The following is a 22,649-nucleotide window of genomic DNA, read 5'->3' as shown; positions in this document are numbered from 1 at the left end:
GTACAAGGATTTGAAAAATTAGAAAATGAGTTGTGTTTTGACTGTCATTGTAAATGTATACACATATGATACAAACAAAAATAAAAATACATTAAAAACTAACTGAAATTTCTGTTTCAAATAATAAAGTATTTGTATGCAACAATTAAAATGAATGATTCAGATCATTAGCTCATCCTGTATATATGTTTTTCCTTCTAAATGGTTTAATTTTGGGTTTCTATATCCAAGATATACTTATAATCAACATTAACAAAAGATTCTTATAACTTCAGTATATAAAATTTAAAATATCATTAAGAGAATTTTAAAAATTTTTAGACCTGTAATTAAAGAAAAATCATTCACTTTCAATTTCCAGAAAAACAATTCAATCAAGCATAGTTCTGACCAACTTATTTTAATAAATGCCACAAAATAATAAATACATGAAATAATAAAAATTAATAAACAAAAATTTGATTTTTGAAAAAAAAAATATTAAAAATCTAAATTGTTAAAAGCAGGTTACTGAAATATTTGGTATTTTTTATATAAACTAAAGCTAAAATTTCTTATAAAATCAAAGTAAAAAATATGGAAATTTTTAAGACATGAGAAAAAAAAATTTCAGTCAATTTAGTAGAACTCAAAAGCGATAAAATATAATTCAAGAATTTTAAAGCTATGAAGATAAAAACATATTTGTAATGAAATATTTCTCTTTTTCTTTAATTTTGCAATTTGAATATAATAAATTTTTACCTTGTGTGATGTTATACCATGCATATTAACAACAAATCCAACACCACAGGCATCCTTTTCAAATTTTGAATCATATAGTCCTTGCTTTGAAGGGAATCCAGATTTTTCCATTTTCTAAATTTTATAAACATGCCTAAATATAAAAAAACAAGTAAGCAATTTCATTTAAAACAAATTTGCAATCTAGATATAAAAGATACTATAAATATAAAAATGAAAGTAACTTTGACTCATTATAAAATTCAATTGGTAATCAACCATAAAAATCAATTAATTTCACAGTTTTCATAAAACCTTATGATTTTAGGGAAATGATAGCTTCCTTTCTTAATACACAACATTATTTATTTGTAATTGATAATACCATTAAAGTCTAGAAATATAACATAATCAAGTAAATACATCTTTACTTACAACAATTTTAACTTAGGAGTGAAAGACTGAAAAAAATTAGTAACTTTTAATATCTCATATATGAAGTCTTAAGTATTAGAAAACTTTGATCTTAACCTTTACTGTGAATGACAAAATCGTGAATAATTCTTCCATTCGGCGTTTGAAGTACCCAAAAAAATGTCAACATCACTCGGATATTCATCAAACGTTCCGACATTTTCGTAACCGATCTTCAGAAGTGCTCCTTAAAGATAAGAGTGATATCAGAGAGAAGTAAAATTTTATGTAATATCAAATACTTTATCAAAATTAAAAGATAGCATTTCACTTTCTTTAAAGAACAATAAATCGAAAAGATTACCTATTTAGCAAACGAAACCGAAAAACATACCGATTTAGTGAGAAAGCAGAATTACGTCTCACAAAATAAAAAGATAAATATTTTATGAAAATGAAAATTAGAGTGGCAATAATTTTATTAAAAAAATAACACATTCCTTTTCATCAAAGATAAATCCTCCTTCGAAAAATTAAAATATTTTACAATCAATAAAAAAATAAAATTACACTTTAAACACCGCGCTTCCAGCTGACTGATATGAGACTCGTTAACCGGAGGACGCTTGAACCCCCCATTTGAAGTTGAAAGGGGGGAGAAGTGGGGGGAAGCAGCACTGGAGGACGGATTTCATTCCGCTAGTGATGGAAATGGGGGAATCGATGTATGGTTGCTTTCGGAAAAGCTTTTTTCGCCAAAATTTGAAAATTTATTTACCCGCCAAGAATGAAGCGCATTTTTGGAATGTATAGGGTGGAGTGTGGACGAATGTCGGTTGGATCTATGATGAAGGCAGACCTTATTTATGCACGATCTTTTTTAATAAAAGAATAATACCGTGTTATATTATATTTATTTTTGCTCATAATTAAGTTTTATGAATCTAATTTTTAACTAGAAATTAATGTTGACTGTGGCTGAGAACAGTGGGAACTTGGGAAAGCTGAATTTTCTACAGGCGCCTTCTATTTATAATTAATTAAATGGCAAGAAACTAATATGTTAACTCATAATTAAATTCTATCTTCTATTGGTTTGTTAAATGAAATTTAAAGATTTCACAAAGTAATGGAATGAACTTACAAGTTTCATTTAAATTCTTAATGGAAGCTAAAAATGATGCTTTATTCGGAATACAAATTCGATGTAGTTTTCATTTTATTTCTTGCAATTTGGCTGTATTCATTGGAAAGTATTTTAGTTTTTTTATACTATTAATTTTAATGCCCATTTTTGTTTGTTGTTATACAAAGCTAAATGTTTTTTTTAAAAATTAGCTAAAAATTTTTTTAAATGATGCTTTTAAAAAATTATATATATATTTTTACCTAATTAAGTAATAAATTAGTGTTATAGAACATTTAAAACATTTTTTATAACTGCAGGCACGCTTTGATTTTGTTATTTGAAAGTATTTATAGTAGCAATAAAGCATTTATATTTTGTGGTCTAAAAATTGCAATAATAAAAATCTGTAATCTCTTTCTTGCAGTTTTGTCCATTCTTTTTTTTTTTTTTTTAATGTTGATAATGTGCATGATGAACTCTATATAAAATTTGTTTTCAAATTGAATAATTCATACTTGTAAAAATATGCATTGTAAAGATATATATATATATATTATTTTAGTTAAGTTTTTGATAAAATATGGCTTATTCTCCTTTAAGAAAGTATGATAACCAAAAATCCTCAAAGGAATCATCAAAATATTCCATATTTTCTATTTAATAAAAACTAATTTTTGTTTTGTTAAAATAAGATTTATATTGAATTAAAAATTATATGCATAAGCTGATTAATATTACATCATTTTAAAAAGTACTTTTTCAATACATATATTTCTTATTCTAATTTATTAATTTTTTTTTCATAAATGCTTAATACATTTATTTATGCATACAGCAATTTAATTCTTTTTTTAATGTTAAAAATCAGAATTTTGATTGAAAGTAGCCAAACTAAATTTGAAAAGGTAATAAAATCAATTATTTCTAATTATACGATTGGTGTAATAATATTTTAAAAGAAAATTTGTATTAAAAATTCTAATATTGTGGATAAATTTGTTCTAAATGTTGAATTTTCTACTTTTATAATAATGCACAGAAGTTAAAACTTTTAAAGAAAATTTGGAATGTAATTTTTAATTTCAAAAAATAAAAATTATTTTTTAATTTAATATAAAAATATTAGTGTATTCTAAATTAGTCAATAGAATTTTCAATTAAATTGTAAAATATCATTTGTTAATTTTTGCATAATATTTAAGTCCTATTTTATTCAACACTTATATTTTCTCAAGAAATTTTTCTTTTTCTTAGTTTTTTTAAGCTTAATTTCTTCTCATTTTGATTTTCAATAATAATTCATGAAATAAAAATGATTTGCTTCACAAGCATTCATTATTGTAATATACAAATGTATATTAGTTAACCAAACCATTAACAAAATAAACATTTACTCCACCTTAAAAAATGCTATACTAATATTGTTTTAACTTATTCAAATGAGTGGATAAATACCAAGTAATGAATAGTTCTGAGATATTGTGTAAAAAAATTATAAAGGATGATAAAAATCCTTAAAACCTATAAAACTTATATAGTTTATATACCTACTTTATCTTTTAGAATTAAGGTTTTGACTAAATTATTAAAAAAGACAATTTCTATGAGGATATAGAAAGAAAAAAAATGTTTTAAGAAAATAAAATGGAAAAATAATTTTTTTTTGTTTTAAAGTAATGAATAATTACAATGGAATAATGAATTTTAACACTGTTTATGTTAAATTGAAAAAAAATTATTTACAATTTAGAATCAATAATAAAAATAATCATAATCTCTGAATCAAATTATCTGCAAATTCATTTGTTGAATAGGAATTTAATAACTTGGAGACTTTAAATCAACTTCCATTGTCCCCATTACTAAAACGTAAAGAAAGGCTAATTTCCAAAAATAATTTATTATTGATTCAATTCACCTTCAGTAAAAATTTTAAACTACTGACACAAGTAGGTTAAAACTGTCTGAGTGGTTTAACTTACATATATCAATTGGATCGATAAAAAAAAATAGATGGCAATCAACTGAAGACAGATTTTATTCATTACAGAAAAAAGGATGGACAGAGAATGAATAATATCAGAAGGATCACAAAATATGTTCTGATCATTGTTTTGATGAAGGAGTTTGTATAAAACCAGTATTTTAAAAATCAAAGTAGTTTTGTACATTTTAAATGCAACTGAAAGAACTTCCTGGGCCATTGTATTCACAAAAGAAGAAAAAAGAAATCTTTTAGCATATGAAAGAGCAGTTGAACTTGGATATGTATCATATAATTGGGGACTTCTAAAGAGATAAAGAGAACTTGACAGGAAAAAAAAAATAAACTTAATGAACAAAGAGAAAGCACAATCATTTACAATTGGAATATATGATATAATATATTCTCAAGATATTGTATCAAAGCTGATAATCTATGCAACTCCTCTCAAAATTCAAATTCTACCTCTAAAACATGATTCTTATTAATGCTTAAACCACAGCCTGAAAATTGGAAGGAAAAAAACTGTAAACAGTATCTTTCACTTTTGTTTCCAATATCATTTTTAAAAAAAATCTTTCTTTTTTATTTAGTTAAAATTACTTTTTAAAAAATCGTCTACCTCATTATTATTCATTGTAACTAAAAAGAATTTAAATTCAGTATGTTAAATGTATGATGTGTTATTCTTTGTTTTTTTTTATTAATTTTTTAAAAATTTTATGAAATAAAAAAAATGATATGCTTCCCTCCCTTTCTCTCTTTTATCTTTATACTTTTTCTGCCTCTTTATAACATTAACATATAAGATCATACAGTTTTTTTATATGAATACAATTAATTGAAAAATAAATAACCATTGTGGATATTTATCCTTAAAATTAGATACCTGAATGCCATCACTAATCAACTCGCACTAAAAGAAAATTTTACTTTTGAAGAAAAATAATTATTTTGCGAATAAAAGAAACCTTGGTTAATGCTTCAGAAGAAAATTTCATAATTTCCACATGTATTTTTTGAAGTTTTAAATACTAAATCTGAATGATAAAATGGTATTTTAACAAAATTTCGAATATGGCTGTGTTAATTTACCTAAGCATTTTTATTGAACAAATAAAATATCTTGAAGGGTACGAGAAATTGTGTTGTTTCAAGATGTCATAAGGAATTTATTACCTCGTTTGTAGATTTTTCAGCTACTACTGCAAACATAATATTCCATTTTTTTTTTTCAAAGATTATTGTTATCAAATAATATTATTGCTGTCATACTTTTTTTTTTTGTAATCACTATATTGCATACAAACAAACGCGTAATGTTGAGTGACAGAAAAAACAAGTTTAAATTAATGACAAAAGAATAAATTCATCTTTACTTGATTAGTTAAATTTTGATAGTCTTGGGAATGAAATGAATTTTATTACAATAATAAAAATTATTGTAGAAATACATTCTAAAATATTTTTTTAGTTTATTTATATTAAAAAGACAATTGTATGATAATGAAATTGATATCAATAAAAGGATTTTGATATTAAGTTTGGAAAATGGTGTTAGTATCATTTTTGTACAATAATATATTTGGGAATTATAAGAGGAAAACATCAACATTTTGTTTAGTTAAAATTATAACTGGAAATTTTGATGCATTGCATCAAAGCACACGCTTTCATCTTTTAAAGCATGTTTGATAGATTTTCAGTTTCTGGAGTCGGCAGTCTGTCTTATAATTCATGTTAAAGTATAGATAAATATATGAACAACTATATATTTCTTCAGTAAGATTGAAATTACAATTGCATATCTGTATATTGACCTAATGTTATTCTTTGATTTCATATCCACCGGAATGCAGCATCTTGTAAAATTTTTATTCATCTACTATTCTATTTAAAAGTGAAGGGTTTTTTTTTTATCAATTAATTTTAATAAACATTATTTTGATATTTTTCTCTTTTTTCTTTCGCATTTTAATCATCAAAATAAAATTGCTTAAATGTAGTTTCTCAAAGAAAGCTTATTTGCAGAAAAGTATTTCTTAGATAGCGCAGTAACCGATGCTTTTATGAGCATAAAGAAAGAAAAATAGATACTTATGACAGTTCTGTAATTGATTTTTCCACTTCCATCTACTTATCTATCTCTGCTGCTTTTGAAAAGCTACCCCAATTTGCTTACGGCAACAAAACCACCGGGTGGTGGTAAGCAGATGCGCTCTTATCTAGTATCATATGTGCTAAAATTGTAGGATTAACGGAATTTAATTAGCTTTTAGAGAAAACTTGGTAAACAGTTAGAAAAGCTGTAGGGAATGCATATTTCTCATTCTTATAATGTGAGTGATTGATGGATAATGATTCTTTTTTTATGGGATAATCAACATTTTTCCCACGCGAAACTTGATAATTACACTTTAACCCATGCCTGGAGATGGGAAAATTCAGTGAAATCATGATCTAATTTCCTTCAAACCAATGCCTTCATTTTATAAAGGCAAATGAATAAATTTTTATTGAATTAAAAAAAAGACAAATTAAGGAATAATTAAGCAGATAGTTATTTGTTTACACAAATGATATAACAAAGTATTTGACATTCGCATTGGTCTGTGAATATCCATTTTGAACGGATGATTTTTAAGTAAAGTTGATTAAACTGAAGCTATTTTTCCCTTGTAATATAAATAAGCATATAAATATTATGGATATTCACTTGTAGCATAGCATATAAATAAACACTTGATAAAGAATATTGGAATTATTATTACGATTTATTTCTTATTTAATACTTTTTTATCGATGTATTTTAGTCAGTTTTTGAGTTCGCAGTTTTGAGCTGCATTTTAATATAGTTAATGTTTTGATAGCAATAATGGACAAAACCATTTTTTATACAACCATGTTGAATGAGTTTTATTTCAATATATAGTATGTATAAATATATATAGAGAGTATGTATATATATATAGAGAGAGAGAGAGATTAATTAAAATTATAGTTGTAAATTTTGATAAATTGCCTAAAAGTACACATTTTTATCCTCTAAATCACGTTTGCTAAATGTTAAGCTTTGGGGCGGCAGTCTGTCTTGTAACTCATGTTAACATATAGATAAACACATTAATAATTATATTATTCTTCAGTAAAACTGAAATTACGAACAGGTATCAGCATCTTACTCTAACGTTATTCTGTTGATTTAATATTCATTAAAAAGGACCGAGAAGAGCTATTTGGAAGGCAGCATATAGCAAAATTTTTATTATTTTATTAATCTGCTTAATGATTAAGATTTTTAACCAAAAAATTTTAATAACATGAGTTTTATATTTTCCTCTTTCTTGTTTGGTATTGTATTCATCAAAGAAAGAAATCGCTTAAAAGTAGCTTCTCAAATAAAGGCAATCGTTTGCAAAAATAAATTCAAGTTAAAATATCGATTTTTATTTATTCTTTTATTATTTTTTTTTATTGGGCTCAATTTTTCATTCGGTTGATATGTCTAATTTTTCTGAAAAGGATGTTGCATTATTTACAAAAATTTTAACATGATTAAATTTATAGATTGGATGTTGTCTCTGAATTAAGTTAGAACATTTATAAGGCAAAAACATATTCGAGATTTCTGAAGGCTAGACTGTTCGACCGAAAGTTGATTCGTAATTTGAATAATAAATGTTCACTAAGAAAAGTTGCAAATAAGTTTTTTTCTTTAAAAATTTATTGACGTTTTAACCCTTCGTCTCAATAACTTCGGAGCGTATTGTTGCATAGAAGTCATTCTTATGCCATTTTAAAATTCAAAATATTAATTATTCAGTGATATCAATTTTATTTCTGTGTAATTTCTTTTCATATTTTAATTAAATATTTTAAAGAATATTTTATAATAATACTTTCTAGTACCTTTGTTACAGGGTTGGTCTTAGAAAACGCGAGGCCCAATCTGAAACTATTTTCTATAATACTTATTTCTAGACAATTTTTACCAATTATATAAAATAACTTTTGTAAAAAAAACATTTTTTAAAAGATATTCTAATTAGTGAATTAAAAGCAGATTTAAAAAAAATTTAATTGATTTTTTTTAAAATTATTGTTACTATTCCCCTTTGGCAACTAGCTGGTTTGCCTAGAATTAACATTTGCTTTTCAATTAAATATTTTATGTAACTTGCTCTCTTAATAGATTCTCAAGCAAAATGTTTTTAAGCTTTAAATTTTTATAAACATATCACCGATACTATTATAGAAGCCTTTCCTTATTCTGTTCGTTCTTCGATGCCTTTCTCTAATTTTCTATGAGCTCCCGTAAAATGTAAACTTGAAATTGAAGCCGGAATTTTAGATTGATCAATCTTGGGGAAACTCAGGGCACTGATTTTGTATCTTCGAGGCAGTCAATGGAGTTCCGCGTTTTTATAAAACAGTGACATTCAAATTGTCATAATTCACTCAGTTTTGGTCACAAAAGGGCAAACTTTTTTTTATATAATATAACAAAATATACATAGAAAAATTATTAAAAGCATGCCTCATATTTAAGTCAACTCAACATGGGAAAATAAACCAAACCTTCATATCTTGGTCATATCAGTGGGAAAAGGCTAAGATGAGGTATTAGGAGCAACAATGTAAATGGTTTCAGTTTCTCTTCAGTAATAAAATACAATGCTGTAAAATAAACTTAAAAACTTTTAAAAAATAAAAAATAAATTATATGGCAAAAAATTTTTCATCATTAAAAAGATAATGTTTTGAATTTTAAGATGCTGTGCAAATTGTTTTTCTGCTATAATATTTTCAGAAATTATTGCAAAAACACCAAAATTTCACAAATTTTAATTAACTGAAAATTTAAAAAACCCCACCGAAATTTCAAATTTCCGCACTGAATATATGTGCAAAATTTGGTTGTTATAGATCAAACGATTTCCCCTGTACAGTACCAATACAAACACACACAAATTTATCTTTATAATTAGTGCAGATTATATGCATTATGTAATTTAAAAATAAATTGTTTTTTTTTTCTCATATTCAGTACCGGATGACACTACTCATGTGAAATTAAAAATTAAGTAAATTGACAAGTTAATTTCTAGCAAAATTATGTATACTCATATAGAATACAAACGTGTAGTGCAATTTTGAACTCTGTCACTTGAGAGGGTGAATAAAAATTCCATAACAAAACTTCATCTTTACAAACATGAAATGCATTATCTACTAATAATAAAGCGTATTATTAGTAGAGCGATCTCTACTAATAATAAAGATGACTATGTGTTTGCGCGTCTGTATATCTGGGTGTTGACGCTCTATTAATCAAACCGTAAGGCATATAGCTACCAAACTTAGTACGCACTTACTATGTTGGACGGATAAAATGTGCACTTCGGAGCAATTTTTTAAAATTTCATTTAGAATTTTAATTAATTATAAATTAAGCAAGTTCTTGATGTTTTTTTTCCCTCGATAACTTTCGAAAATATTGCAGTATAAATGTTATTTTTATATATTCAGGAATTTTTTTTTTCAATGATTGTAATTTTTTGCAGTATAAATATTTGTTTCATATTTAATCAATTTTCTAAAAATATTTTAGGCACATTTTCTAGCAAAAATCTTAAGAATTCTGAGCAAATATTAAGCGTATCAAGAATAATCATACAAAAGCATAAGAATTCTTGATGAACACCAAAGTTATTATTAAATTTGCAAAAAAATGTTCAGTTTTCGTTTTACTGTGCGAATTATTATTCTGTCCTTTAAAAAAATTATGACTGGCAAAACTGATCTCAGGAAAGTAAGCAATATAATTATCTAATTCTGCAAAAAAAAAAAAAAAAAAAAAAAAAAAAAAAAAAAAAAAAAAATCTGAAAAATTTACATTTAAAATATTTTTAATATGAAGAAAAATGCCAATTTTGGTTTTGCTCTAGTTTAGAAATTAGATTGTATTGTTAAAAGACTAAAAATATCAAAGTGCATCCATGATGGTTTAGTGGCGTTGGCAGAAAATAAGGAAAATGCATAGTAAAATGAATAGAACCATAGAAGTCTTCTAATATAATATTTATTATAGACTATCTATCAAAATTTGAAGCTAATAAATAATTTGCTTAAGAAGCTATTAAGACCCAGTTACGTAAAGTATTTAATTGAAAATTTTAACGCACATTAACGTTGGCTAGCCAGTTGGTCGGTGACTAGTATTAAATAAAATGTTGCTATAGATATAACTCAGCAATAGAATGGAAATCACAAATAGAAATTAACGCTAAATAGAAAATGATTAAAACGTGTTTTTCACACTGATTAATAAACCAAACATACTCGTAAATTTATATATACTTTAAAACATATGCTTTAATTTTTAATTCATGAATGCACATAAGCTAGCCAACAAATGAACAAAAATTTCTATACTATTTGTAATAAGTAAATAGGCCACTATACTATTTATTTCAGTGACTTAACAAAGATTTAGGTACAAAAAGAAAATTGAAATGCAAGAACATTGTCAGAAATAAATAATTTTTAGGACTTACATAAAAAATAATTGAAAATTCATAGATCATTATTGTCGTTTATTATTAGGGAGCAATTTTTCTTGTTTTGATTTCCTTTTGCGAACTTTTTATATAAATCCGAAATCCAGCTGATTTCAGATCCAATCGATATAACTGCTCAACAATTTAAGCGTCCTTGCTGAATTAATGATCGTAAGTTTGTTTTATAACTAATGATTTAATGATCGTAAGTATGTTTTATAATTAATGATTTAATGATCGTAAGTATGTTTTATAATTAATGATTTAATGATCGTAATTAATTTCAAGTTGGAAAACTTTCTTTCTACAAATGCTAAAGAAACTGAAACTGTCAAGAGAATCCGTAGATGAATATATAAATTTGAAATGCGTCTTATCTGTTATCACAAGCCAGAAATTCAAAATTTTCATGGTTTTTTATTTTTATTTTTAATTTTATTTTATTTCCAAAGGCATTCTTCAATTTCCTCACAAAGCATTCAACTATCATATTTTCATTCAAAAAAGAAATCGGAATGGGATTTTTTTCCCCTTCTGCAAATTATTTCACGAAAAAAACTATATTATTCCAAATGTTCCCATTAATGACATATGGATAAATGCGTCTTGTTAAAATGGTGATTAATAAAGAAAAATGTTGATAGAATATCCATATCTACCATAATGGAAAAACGTTTTAAAAATTTTTAAAAAATACTTATTTTTGTGAGCATTTGAGCTTGCAAAAGTTAAAATAAAATTTTTAAAAATAACCCTTTAGGATTACAGGAGAATTCGAATTAAGAACAAATATCTTGTTTTTGAATAAATTCAGTGCAGAATAATAATTTCATAAATTCACATTTCCTAATTCTAAAAAAAGATAGAAACAATGATAGACAAAAAACTGGTAACAATGATGGAAACTGGAAAAAAAAAAAAAAAAGCTGATACAAAATTAGCAGTAACATTGAAAACGGTTTTGAGCTTTTTTTTTTTTTTTTTTCAACAGTGAAATATATATTGTTGCAAAATACGTTTAAAATATATTTCAAAAAATTTATTAAATATTGTAAGAAAAATTGTATGATAAACAAATTTGGTATCATTAAAAGGATATATATATATATTTTTTAATTTTATAATGCTATAAAAACTATTTTTCTACTGTAAACTTTTAAAAAGTTATCCCGAATAAAGACCAATATTTCGCTTAATTTTTAATTAATTAAAAAAATTTTAATCGCTCTGAAAAGCACATTTTTACCCACCAAACTAAATATTTGCCAAATTTCATTGATACATGTCAAAAAGGCTGGTTTGTAAAGTCAGCCCATGTACAAACAGACAGAAGCTTTTTCCTTATGTTTAAATATCAAAATTTAGTTAAAATACCAATACATTTTCTCACTAACCATTCTTACCAGCAGCCTTATGTGTTTTTAGCAAAGACTAATCACTCCCTAGCCCCTTTTTTCAATGAGGTAAGAATGATTTATTGGACGTTTAACTCGTACGGAAATGTCTGGTCCCAATAACCTTCTCGTCCCCGCCCCCATTTTTCCCCCTACTAAATTGACAAAGTAGCAGTAAATTTTATGTTACGAACATACAATACCCTTCTTAAAAAGACTACTAGGATTCTTTTATGTTTGTTAAGGTCCATGGCAAGGCGGAAGAAAAATTAACCCTGTATGCAGGAAATATGAAAGAGACCTTATGAACGTCGCCCAATTGGAAGCAATCGACTAAAGACCGATCCTGCTTAATTCTTGGTCTTGTACTCAAGAATGTGTTTGATATTGTCGATATTAAACACCATTTTTATTTACTTTATTGCTGTTGTAATTAAGGAAAAAGAATAATATAAAGATAGATTAAAATGAAACTTAAAATATTATTATACTACGATATTTCGAATTAAAGGTTCGAATCACCTTAATATTTATTTTTTGTATGATTTCTGTGATAAATTTGAAAAGAGAATATAAGTAGTGTAGAGAAAATATAAGGATCTTTTTGATCTGCCGTCAAAGACATTTTTTTCCTTAATCTGTTCTCTCCTAGCAGATAACAAGTGGTCAAGATCAATTACATGATGTTATTGATGCCGGATAAGATTAATGTATTAATCATTGGAAGGAGTAATAGGATTTAATTGAACAAAATTAAAACACAGTGCCTGAAAATTTGCCATTGTAGGATGTCCCTTTTCCGAAAACAAAGAGAACTGCTCCACTTCGGTCTCCTTCATGGTTTTTTTCTATCATTTTTCCTGATAGGTTTTCCAATATCCTTCTATTGATAGCGTTTGAAAAAGTCATAACAATAGTTTTTGATGCAAATTTAATTGAATTTTTTATTTCTTAAGATTTGAAGTCTGATTGGAAGAATTTACTTGATAAAATCAAATATCATAAATCCCATTATGGGTTTGAAGGGGTTTATACATTCCAGCTTATTTTCATCAAATAATCTACAAACAAGTTCATTACATTTTCAGAGAATAAGTGTAGATTATTCAAAGAATAGTAGTTGATTAGAAAAGATATGTAGAAATTTATAGAACAATTAAAGGTCCATGCTACACATTCAACATTAATATAACAATATAGGCGCATACCCGGCAGCTGAACATAAATGCTAAATAGAGAATCAGTCAATAAATATTAAGTTTGGATTTTAAGAGGAGTTGGTGCATAACTAAGCAGGTATGACATGGCTAGAGCCGAAGAAGAAACATGAGCTCTAATGTTAGCTAACTATTTAATAAATAAACACCGCGTTCCCCAATGATATAAGTAGACGGTTTTGTTTCACATTGAAAACACATTTACATTATAAGGATGATTATTGTTAGATGTATACTTTGGAAACGAAATCGAAATAATTAGGGATGTACCAGCTGCTTTCGGTGACCAGCTGGTCTGTCCATCATACATTTAGTATTATTTTAATTATGTCAATTAAAGTATTTGCAATAAATTTAATTTTTGTTAAATTAATGCATGAATTGCAAAAAAAAAAAAAAAAAAAAAAAAAACAAGTTACATATAGTTGTAAATTATTATAAAAAATACTGTTTATAAGAATTTTTTTTAATACTTAATTTTAGTTTAATTCTTCTTTAATTCTTAGTTTTTTATGAGAATTACTGTTTAAGAAAACTATAATATATAAATAATTAACATAACCTTCGAAACGAATTATCTTGCAGTTAATAGAGGACTTATTTAATGATTGAGCTAAGAAGTAAATATATTAAAACTAATAGAAAGTTAATTTTTAAAATTGCTTTTTATTAAATGATAAAAAAAAGATATAAAAAGCTGGTCAAATAAAAAAATCAACTGTATTTTACTCGGGAAAAAAAAAAAAAAAAAAGATGATGCTCTAGTTATACCTAATTTTTAATTTTATGTTAACCTAAAATAAATGAAATAAAATAGATAAAAATAAATAATAGAAATGAAAATAATAAAGTAGATTTGAATCTTCATCCAAAATATTATAGAAAGCCAAGATTAAAGATTTTAATTGTTTAGTTTTATATTATCTTTAAAAAATTAAAATGACAATAATATGCGCATAAAATTGTATTGAATATCACTGCAATGTGCTCATATAGAAGTATAGTTTACTAAACCAATGAAAAATATTTTTGAAAAATATGTTTAAAAGTATTTTGAAAAATACTAAGATCAAAGAAATAAAATATTAAATGGAGTTAAAAAAAAGATAACTGAAAAATTAATTTTTTAAAAATTTAAAATGTTTTTGATCAGTGATATATTTTGAAGTTATAAAGAAAATGTTGGAATTTTGTTAATTTTTTATTAAAATTTTAATTTAATTTTTGAAACAAGATTTCTTAATATTGCTATCTAAGAAATAGCTAATTGCCAGCCAAATTTGTAAGCTCTAAGTGCAACAACCTGCCTCGAAAGATGCAATTTATTGATAGCATGTCAGCCTATAAGTTTTATTATATTAAAAGTATGAATAATTTTATCTCATATTTTTTAATAAAGAAAAATCGTTCAGCTTTGATTGAAAAATGAAAATGATTTGTCTTTCATTTACAATATTGCTGTAAATCAAAATTTAAAAATTTGTTGAAATAAAGAATATTATAAGATTTTATAATTAAAAAGATATATGTCTAAATATACTTTTATTTTAAAGATGAATTAAAATCTTTTTTTAATTTGGAAACATTTTCGAAAGTTATTGCAGAAAAACTTCAAACTTTTTTGCTGTTTTTAAATAATAAAAATTAAAAAATTACTTTACCAAACATTACACTTTCCTATCCTCCAAAACATATTTATTCTTCTCTGCATACACACGCGCACGTTCTCTTTTATTAGAAAAAAAATTTGCATTTAGTAAAAAATTTATATATATATTATATGGAGAGTCCTTGCGGTCAAATGTTATTTCGAATCGCAATAACATAAAAGCATTTATTTATTCAAATTTCGCATGAAAATATTTCTATTATTTTCGACTGTTGGAGACGTTTTCTTTCAAATGAAAAATAATTATACAATAATAAAATAAATAAAAAATAATAAATGAATACATTTATATTTTCAATAAGTTATTTAATAAATAATAATTTTTAACAAATGACTTAAAAAAATTCTTAATAAATAAATACATTTTAATAATAATAAAGAATTTATTTACATCAAAATCAATTTAAAATAAAAAAATTATCAGATGAATTTCTGAAAGAGTGTAAAAGAAACGAGTAAAGTTTCAGAAAGAGTAAAAGAAACGAAACAGTTTGACGATTCCAAGTTTTGGCGAAATAAAATAAAAAACAAAATCGCATAATAGGAAAAGAAAAAGATTGGCATAATTCGCCACAAATGTGCATATTTGCCAAATCTTATAACCCCTATTATAGCTAATCCTGCAATTGGGATAGTTCTTGTTAGCGCCTATAGATGGCTGTAGACTGCTGGCGCCGTCTACAGGCACTAATTGGAACCTAGCTTGATCCTCCAATACGTCCTCCGGTTAACTCTACCCGACTGATATTGATATTATTCGATTTCGTGTTGAGATGTTTTCAGGTTCCTCTTCCAAATAAAGGTGAATATTTTAACAAAACATTATCAAAATTTCAGAAGTTAAACACAGAAATTCATTCAAACAGAAAAAAAATTTTGATATGTGATTCATTAATTTCTGAAAACAACTCCAGTTAATTTTAAAAAGCACATTTTTATAATAATTTTTACTACGGTTCTAGGGAAAAATGTTTGACATGTTTCGTTTTGCAACGGAGGACCTGGCAATAAATATGCAGACAGCTGCTTGATACTTCTTGTTTTGATAGATTTCAGTCTGTAGAGTGTTTGCTGATCATTTACCGGATTTGTTTTCTAGAAACATTTTTACCCCCTTTTTTACAACTTCGCAAACTATCAGATTTTCTTCAGATACTTGAGCACACTTTGGTTTAAATTTTTAACGGTATGCATTGAATTTTTAAACTTTAATTTCATTGTTTTTGTTTCGCTTTCGGTTCGCTTTTTTTATGCTGTCCTTTGGTGGTGTATTGTGACCTTTTTTTAGAATTGGCAAGTGTGTCAAAATTGTTGTTGTTCTGCTAAGCGCGGTACGCACTGTTTGTTTGACTTTCACTAGTTAATTGCACTTTCACTATAAAAGTGTTCGAAATGTAATTTAGACGAATTTTTTTTCTTGTGTTGGTACCTCGGAAGATTACAGATCTTATTCTGAGAGATTTCTTTTGTATTTTTAGCTATCTCACATCCACTGAAAAGCATTGCTGCTTCGAAATCCTTTCTCACGTTTCAGAAACTTTATATTTTTCCAAAATTATAATAAAAATTGACTAGGTAAGTACTTTTTTTTAATGTTCTGTTACCGATTTTTTGTCAGTTATAAAAACATTTTAATTGATTAATTTTTCAAAAAGTCTGTATTTAATATCATTAATTAAAAAATGTTTCTTTAACATAACACAAGAAAAGGCTGAATACGGTTTAGTTATTGACTTTCATACAGACCTGATAAAACAAAAATTGTAATTTGGAAGGGGAAAAATCTGTATAATATTTTTTTTTTATATTAAAAGTTAAAAATATTTTATTTTTTCTTGGGATTATTTCTCAATGGATTGTCTTTTAATACTCTTCAGATTAAAAAACACTTTGGAGACAGTGAAAAATTTATTAGTTATATTATAAGGAATTGCAAAATTGTAGCATCTATAGAGGTATCTTATTCCACATTTTAGAACTTTGTGAAAATTGAAGTTAAAATTTTTAAAGTTGTTTGTTCTCTTTTTTTGTTTTTATGAAATTTTAATATTTTTTTCTTAGGTCAATATAAAATATAATGTATTGTAATGATTGCATGTCTTACTATATGCTTACAAAATAATTGTGGATTAAGCATAATATTTGTTCTTTATTTATGCTAAATGAAAAACAATCCCTGTTAATTATTTTTTAAACAGTTATGAAAATGTTATGCAACAAATTTTCTTTCTTTCAGATCTTTAGTATATCATTTAAATGTGAAATATGATTCTTTTTAATGCTGGCTCATTAGTTTTTTTAAATAAAATTTTAGATACCGTGAAGCATCTATTTAATTTATATTCTGTATTAATTTTAATTTCATTCTGAATTGTAATGTATTATTAATATTAGCAACTGAACATTTTATCATTTTTATGATATGCATTCTTTAAATTTTTTTAAGTATTATCGGTTTTCCAATCCTTTAAAACTGCCAATTATTTGTTTGTTTATAGAGATATATACTAATCTTTTAAACATAGTATGCATTCATATTTTTATCTAAAATGTTTAACCCATTTATAGTTCAAGATTCATATTAAATCATTTTATTAAAGTGGAGATAATCTTTTTTTTACTTGTTTAATTTTTTTTTTTTTTTTTTGCTTTTTCTTTTTCAGAAGTTTGATATATTATTATTATTGTAATTGTAAAACATTATTAATGGTTTTAATAGTGTTTTTAAAATTTATAAATTTATTTGAATTGTACAGCAGTCTTGTTTTAAAAACATTTTAACTCTAATTTATGTAACAAATCTCATTTTAAATCAATCTTATTTCTAAAATGTTTATAAAATTTGTTTTTAAGAAGAAAAAATATATTTCTTTCATTTATCTTTAAATATGTTAAATCTTGTACCATTATGCATATCCTTTCATCTGTATTAGATTTGTATAATGCTTATGCAGTTTTAAACATTAGCATTTATGAAGAATATTAATTTATGATTCAATGGGTAAAAAGAATGAAATTGCTAAAAAAAATCTAGTATTTTTTCTATTACTTAATTTTGAAATTTTAATCTTTTGATTTTTATATAAAATCCATTATATATAGTTTTATAGTATTTTAATTTTCTTCCAATTTAAAGTCAAAAGTGTTTTCATAATAGAAGAGTATCTTACAGTAATTTTCTTTGTATGAGATATTTTTACAAAATTAATGTGTATAGAATTTTGAATATATTATCTATGTTATTTTTTTTTTTTTTATCTAACGCTTAGCTTTAAAATTTTCAATTATAGGAATTTTTCTGCAAAATGTAATTCAAATTAGTCTATTTTGAAAAAAAAAATGATTCTGAGTTCAAAATATTATCAAATAAGAATAAAAGAAGTTCAGAGTAAAGTTGTTTTTTTAATTATAGGTTTCTGCCTCCAAAAATGTAGAATATACCCTGATATATTATTTTTAGAGTATCCTCTCCTAGATTGCAGCCTTCAGTATCTATACCTCTCCTTGCTGACATTTCTTTATACTGTTAATATATAAATGATTTTAAAAGAGAAAAGAAATTATCCTTTTTGCTAGAAGTAATACTGCTTGAAAAATTATTAAAGATTAATCTGTTACTATTTAGTTATGTAATATTTATTTTTTAAAAATTATTCCTAAATATTTGTAATATTATATGGTTAGCAATTTTGAATTAAGTAGATGTTCATTTTAAAACTTAGAAATTGTTTCTTTAGGAAACAAATTTTTAATGCATTACCAAGCAGTGTCCATTACTTTTTCTCTTAATACCACATCAAAAATGATAAGAAATTTATATGATTTGATTCTGAAATCTTGCTATTAAATGCATATTAATGAACATAGTCAACTTAATATTTTTTTTATTGCTAAGTTTTAAAAAATTTAAAGATTTCATCTTCATTAGATATTAACTCAGTTTTAAAACATAATATTATAAAAAGTCAAAATAATTCTAGAAAATCTCTATACAACAATTTTTAATTAAATTTTTATTAAGTTTAAAAAAAGTAACTTTTAAAAAACATTGTAAAAATAAATTTGAGCAAATGAGGTAAATAATAAGTACAAAATAATTTTCTAATGTAAAGAAAGAAAGGGAATATTGTAAAGAAAATGTGAGAAAGGTAAATCTTTCATCTATATAGCTATAATTTGAAGAAAAGATAATTTAATATTTATTTATAATTTATTAACTTATAATTAATTAATCATGAAATTTTTTCTTAGAATAAGAAAGGAAAAATTTCTAGGGAAAATTTTTTATAGATAATTTAATCATTACAAGGCCTATATTTCTTTTTGTAGAATTAATTAAGGATCATAAAGTAACAATGGCATTCACAATATTTATTTTATTAAAGAAGAAAAATTTAATAAACAATATTTTGAGAACTACTGTAGATATTATCTTGCTGTATAAATATAAAATGTGCTTTCATTGTGTATGTTGTTAGCTCATATGCATCATTCTTTTATAATTCTGTGAGAAAAATTCGAATATAAAATAAAGAGCTTATTATTTTGTAATGCGCATAAAACAAAAGTATCAAATTTTTAAGTAATGTGGTTTTTCCCCCTTTTTATCTTAATTGATATATCCGCAATATTCAACTTTTCTTATGACTCATTCGGAGTTGATAATCCCTTTTGAAAAAGAATCCATAGAAATGAGATGACACTTCTCCAAAATCATACGACGCAACTGTACCTCGCGCCACTAAAAGGCCTGTCGCCATCTTGGATCACATCTGATAATTTTGGTTCAGAGAAGAACTGATACTTAACTTTCGTAATAAATCTATATCATTAACTTTTCCTGTTTTATTTACTTTTCAGTGAAAACATTAATGCACGAACCAATCAGATTCGAGAATTTTTAACTTTCCATCCATTTTTCCTAAACCTCATAATTAAATAAAAGCACGCTGGGCATCGTTTCGTGCTAGTTTTACTATTGCTTAGTACGAATTTTAGTTTCCAAAATGTACATGATAATTATTTGCATATATTTCGATGAACTGCTCATCTTTTTTGGTCAACCTATCTCTTGACTAAACTACTTTGTCCAAATCTATTTAAAGTCAGAAAGCTGAAATTTAAAATGTGATTTCTTCAAATTTGTGGATTTCTATTAAATTTTGAACGAAGTCCATTCAGAGGAAGACTGTCCGGTTGCCCGAATGTAAATAACACAATAACTATAAAACAAGAAATGCTAGATGGATAAAATTGATGCTTAGATTCAACATTAAAGTACAAGTATGCATTAAATTTGGAAACGAACACTGATTCGATTTATGGATGCAATTAACCACAAGCCAAGAATCAACTTTTATTAGAGAATATGTGAGAAAGTTTTGATGAAATCATTCCTGCTTGTTCTATTGCAGCATTTCATTTTAAACCAACTATAATTTGGGTGTGGTATCTATAATTCGTAAAAGTGAAAAATAAATTTTAAAAATTGAATTGCTGTTTACTAATAAAACATGAATTTGTCAAAAAATGTTTTTTCTTAACTTCTTGTTTATTTCATATCCGCCTATGCTGACTTAACCTCCAAAATCGATGCATAATACATGAGTTCAATAGCAATAACCTTCTCGGCACTGATTATCTAAACTGATCAGCATGAAAAATAAAGTTATTTCAAGTGATTTGTGCAATCTGTGATTAATACTTTCAGTGAAAAAATATTATATAATTTATAAGCTAACTTAATTGAAAGTTAACGAGACGTGAAAACAAAGCATACGAAATGAACAAACTAAATTATAAACCTACGTTAAAAACCCATTTTTGACAAAGAATCTAATTTTACCTTTCTCATGGCCATTTTTATTCAAATAAAATGGTACTGTAAACAATACTATAAATAAACATTTTTAATTAGTTTATTTACCGTATATATTAAATATTGTTTTGGAATATTTTCAATATGAATTTCTTTGTTTTCGGCGGCATTGTTGCAAACTGCGATAATTCTGAACTTCTGAAATATCTCGATTCCTTTCAAAAAGCAAGAAAGCATTCAAATGATATTTAAGACAAATATTATTTGATTAAAGTATCCCTTGGTTAGTTAACATTTTCAAGTTAAGTTTAAAGACTGAAAAAAATATTAAAATTTGCTGCTATCGGCTGCATAACAAATCAAAATATTCTTTAGAATGGGAGACAAAAAAAAAATATTTCCAAAATTGAAAAAAAATTTTAATTGAATTATTTTCAAGAAAAAGAAGAAATAACCTGCCAATTTAGAAACTTTTGATTTTTTTTAACGTCTTTTTATTGAACATTAAAATAACAAATTTCAAATTCTTTTTTTTTTCTTAAAATGTGACTTTTCTGAAAATTTTCATTTTTCAAATACGATTATTTAATATACTATTAAGAAATATTTGTCTACATTTAATTCATAATATTATCTAGGAGTTGAACTAAAATATAAATGCATTGTTGAAGCATTATAAAGTTTTGCACCTTTTAAGCTTTCAAAGTTAAAAAAAAAAAATTTTTTTAAGTGAATGATTTAACACTAGAATTATAGTAATTTGAAGAATTCCGGGTTGTTTTAACTTTTTCTTCAGTCCTTGTTAGTACATCAATGATTATGTATATTAAAAATATATCATTCCAATTATTTGTTTTTGAATAAATAGGCGAAAAAAAATCGTTTGACGCGAAAAAAAAATTCTAAGTTTTATCAAATATTTTTTTAAAAAAAATTGAAATATAAAATATATGCGACTATATATCAAGTTTTTACATAGATATCATCTGAAAAAGGAAATATATTATTATTATTACTACTTCTACGAAAAGGCTTCGAAAATAATTTATTTTAAAATAAACTGTACATTCGGAAAATAAATATTGAGATATATAAGATCATGGTTAATTTTCAAAATAATTATTGCAAAAACCAAGATTTTGTTAATTGTTTTGACTAAGTACAAAGAGTTGAAAATTAGTAGCATCTTTTTTTTATATGCATGGCATAGAATACAAGCGGCATGATTAACTATCACAATTTAATTCTGATCGTAATCTACCCTCCCAATAAATAGGCGCACCCCTATTCAAATCTACACTGAAATACTAATGATAATAAAACGTTGTACGTCAGTGGGCAGTCTAAGGTTGTGCTATAGTAAGTAATGTTCTGCAAATACAACATGGGGCTCTGCGCCTTAGGTGTGAGAAAAATTGCATCTGGGTGGATTAGATTCTTACTGATAGACTACTGCGGTCAAGTCGTCAACAAAATAGGTACTACTTCAGGTATTCTATGGTTACCAGATCGTTGACAACAGGTAGCATACAATACTAATCATCATATTAAAAAATTGTGATTATATAAATGGTATATAACCTTTTAGATGGTTACCAATATTAAATTACCAATCTCCATATTATCTACTAAAAACACTGACTTGGAGGTTGATGTCATGACTTCAGGAGGGAGGATTATGAGTTCCTATCCGATTCCTATAAAAACTGGCGCTTTATTCACGATTTAAATCACCCAGAAG

At 25.1% G+C, this 22,649-nt stretch overlaps 2 protein-coding genes across 4 annotated transcripts in view; one reads left to right on the top strand and one right to left on the bottom strand.

Moving 5' to 3' along the window:
- Window positions 1–1,367, bottom strand: part of LOC129975231 (uncharacterized) — a 64,083-nt gene extending 62,716 nt beyond the window's left edge. Inside the window, exons 1-2 of one of the 2 annotated variants that reach the window (XM_056088262.1) lie at window positions 1,255–1,367; window positions 745–877 (exon numbers count right to left, since the gene is read on the bottom strand). In XM_056088262.1, the coding sequence (XP_055944237.1) occupies window positions 745–855 (111 nt within the window). In that variant the 5' untranslated portion in view covers window positions 856–877; window positions 1,255–1,367. Of the gene's footprint in view, window positions 1–744; window positions 878–1,158 lie in introns of both variants that reach the window. The other variant, XM_056088261.1, reaches the window with a different exon arrangement.
- Window positions 1,368–16,140: 14,773 nt separating this feature from the next.
- Window positions 16,141–22,649, top strand: part of LOC129976190 (monocarboxylate transporter 12-like) — a 59,376-nt gene continuing 52,867 nt past the window's right edge. The window contains exons 1-2 of one of the 2 annotated variants that reach the window (XM_056089637.1): window positions 16,141–16,276; window positions 16,569–16,665. The gene's annotated coding sequence lies outside the window, so the exon portion shown is untranslated. The other variant, XM_056089638.1, reaches the window with a different exon arrangement.

This window comes from Argiope bruennichi, chromosome 7 (assembly GCF_947563725.1).
Source record: "Argiope bruennichi chromosome 7, qqArgBrue1.1, whole genome shotgun sequence".
Taxonomy (NCBI): Eukaryota; Metazoa; Arthropoda; class Arachnida; order Araneae; family Araneidae; genus Argiope; species Argiope bruennichi.
This window is presented reverse-complemented; position numbering and strand designations above follow the sequence as displayed.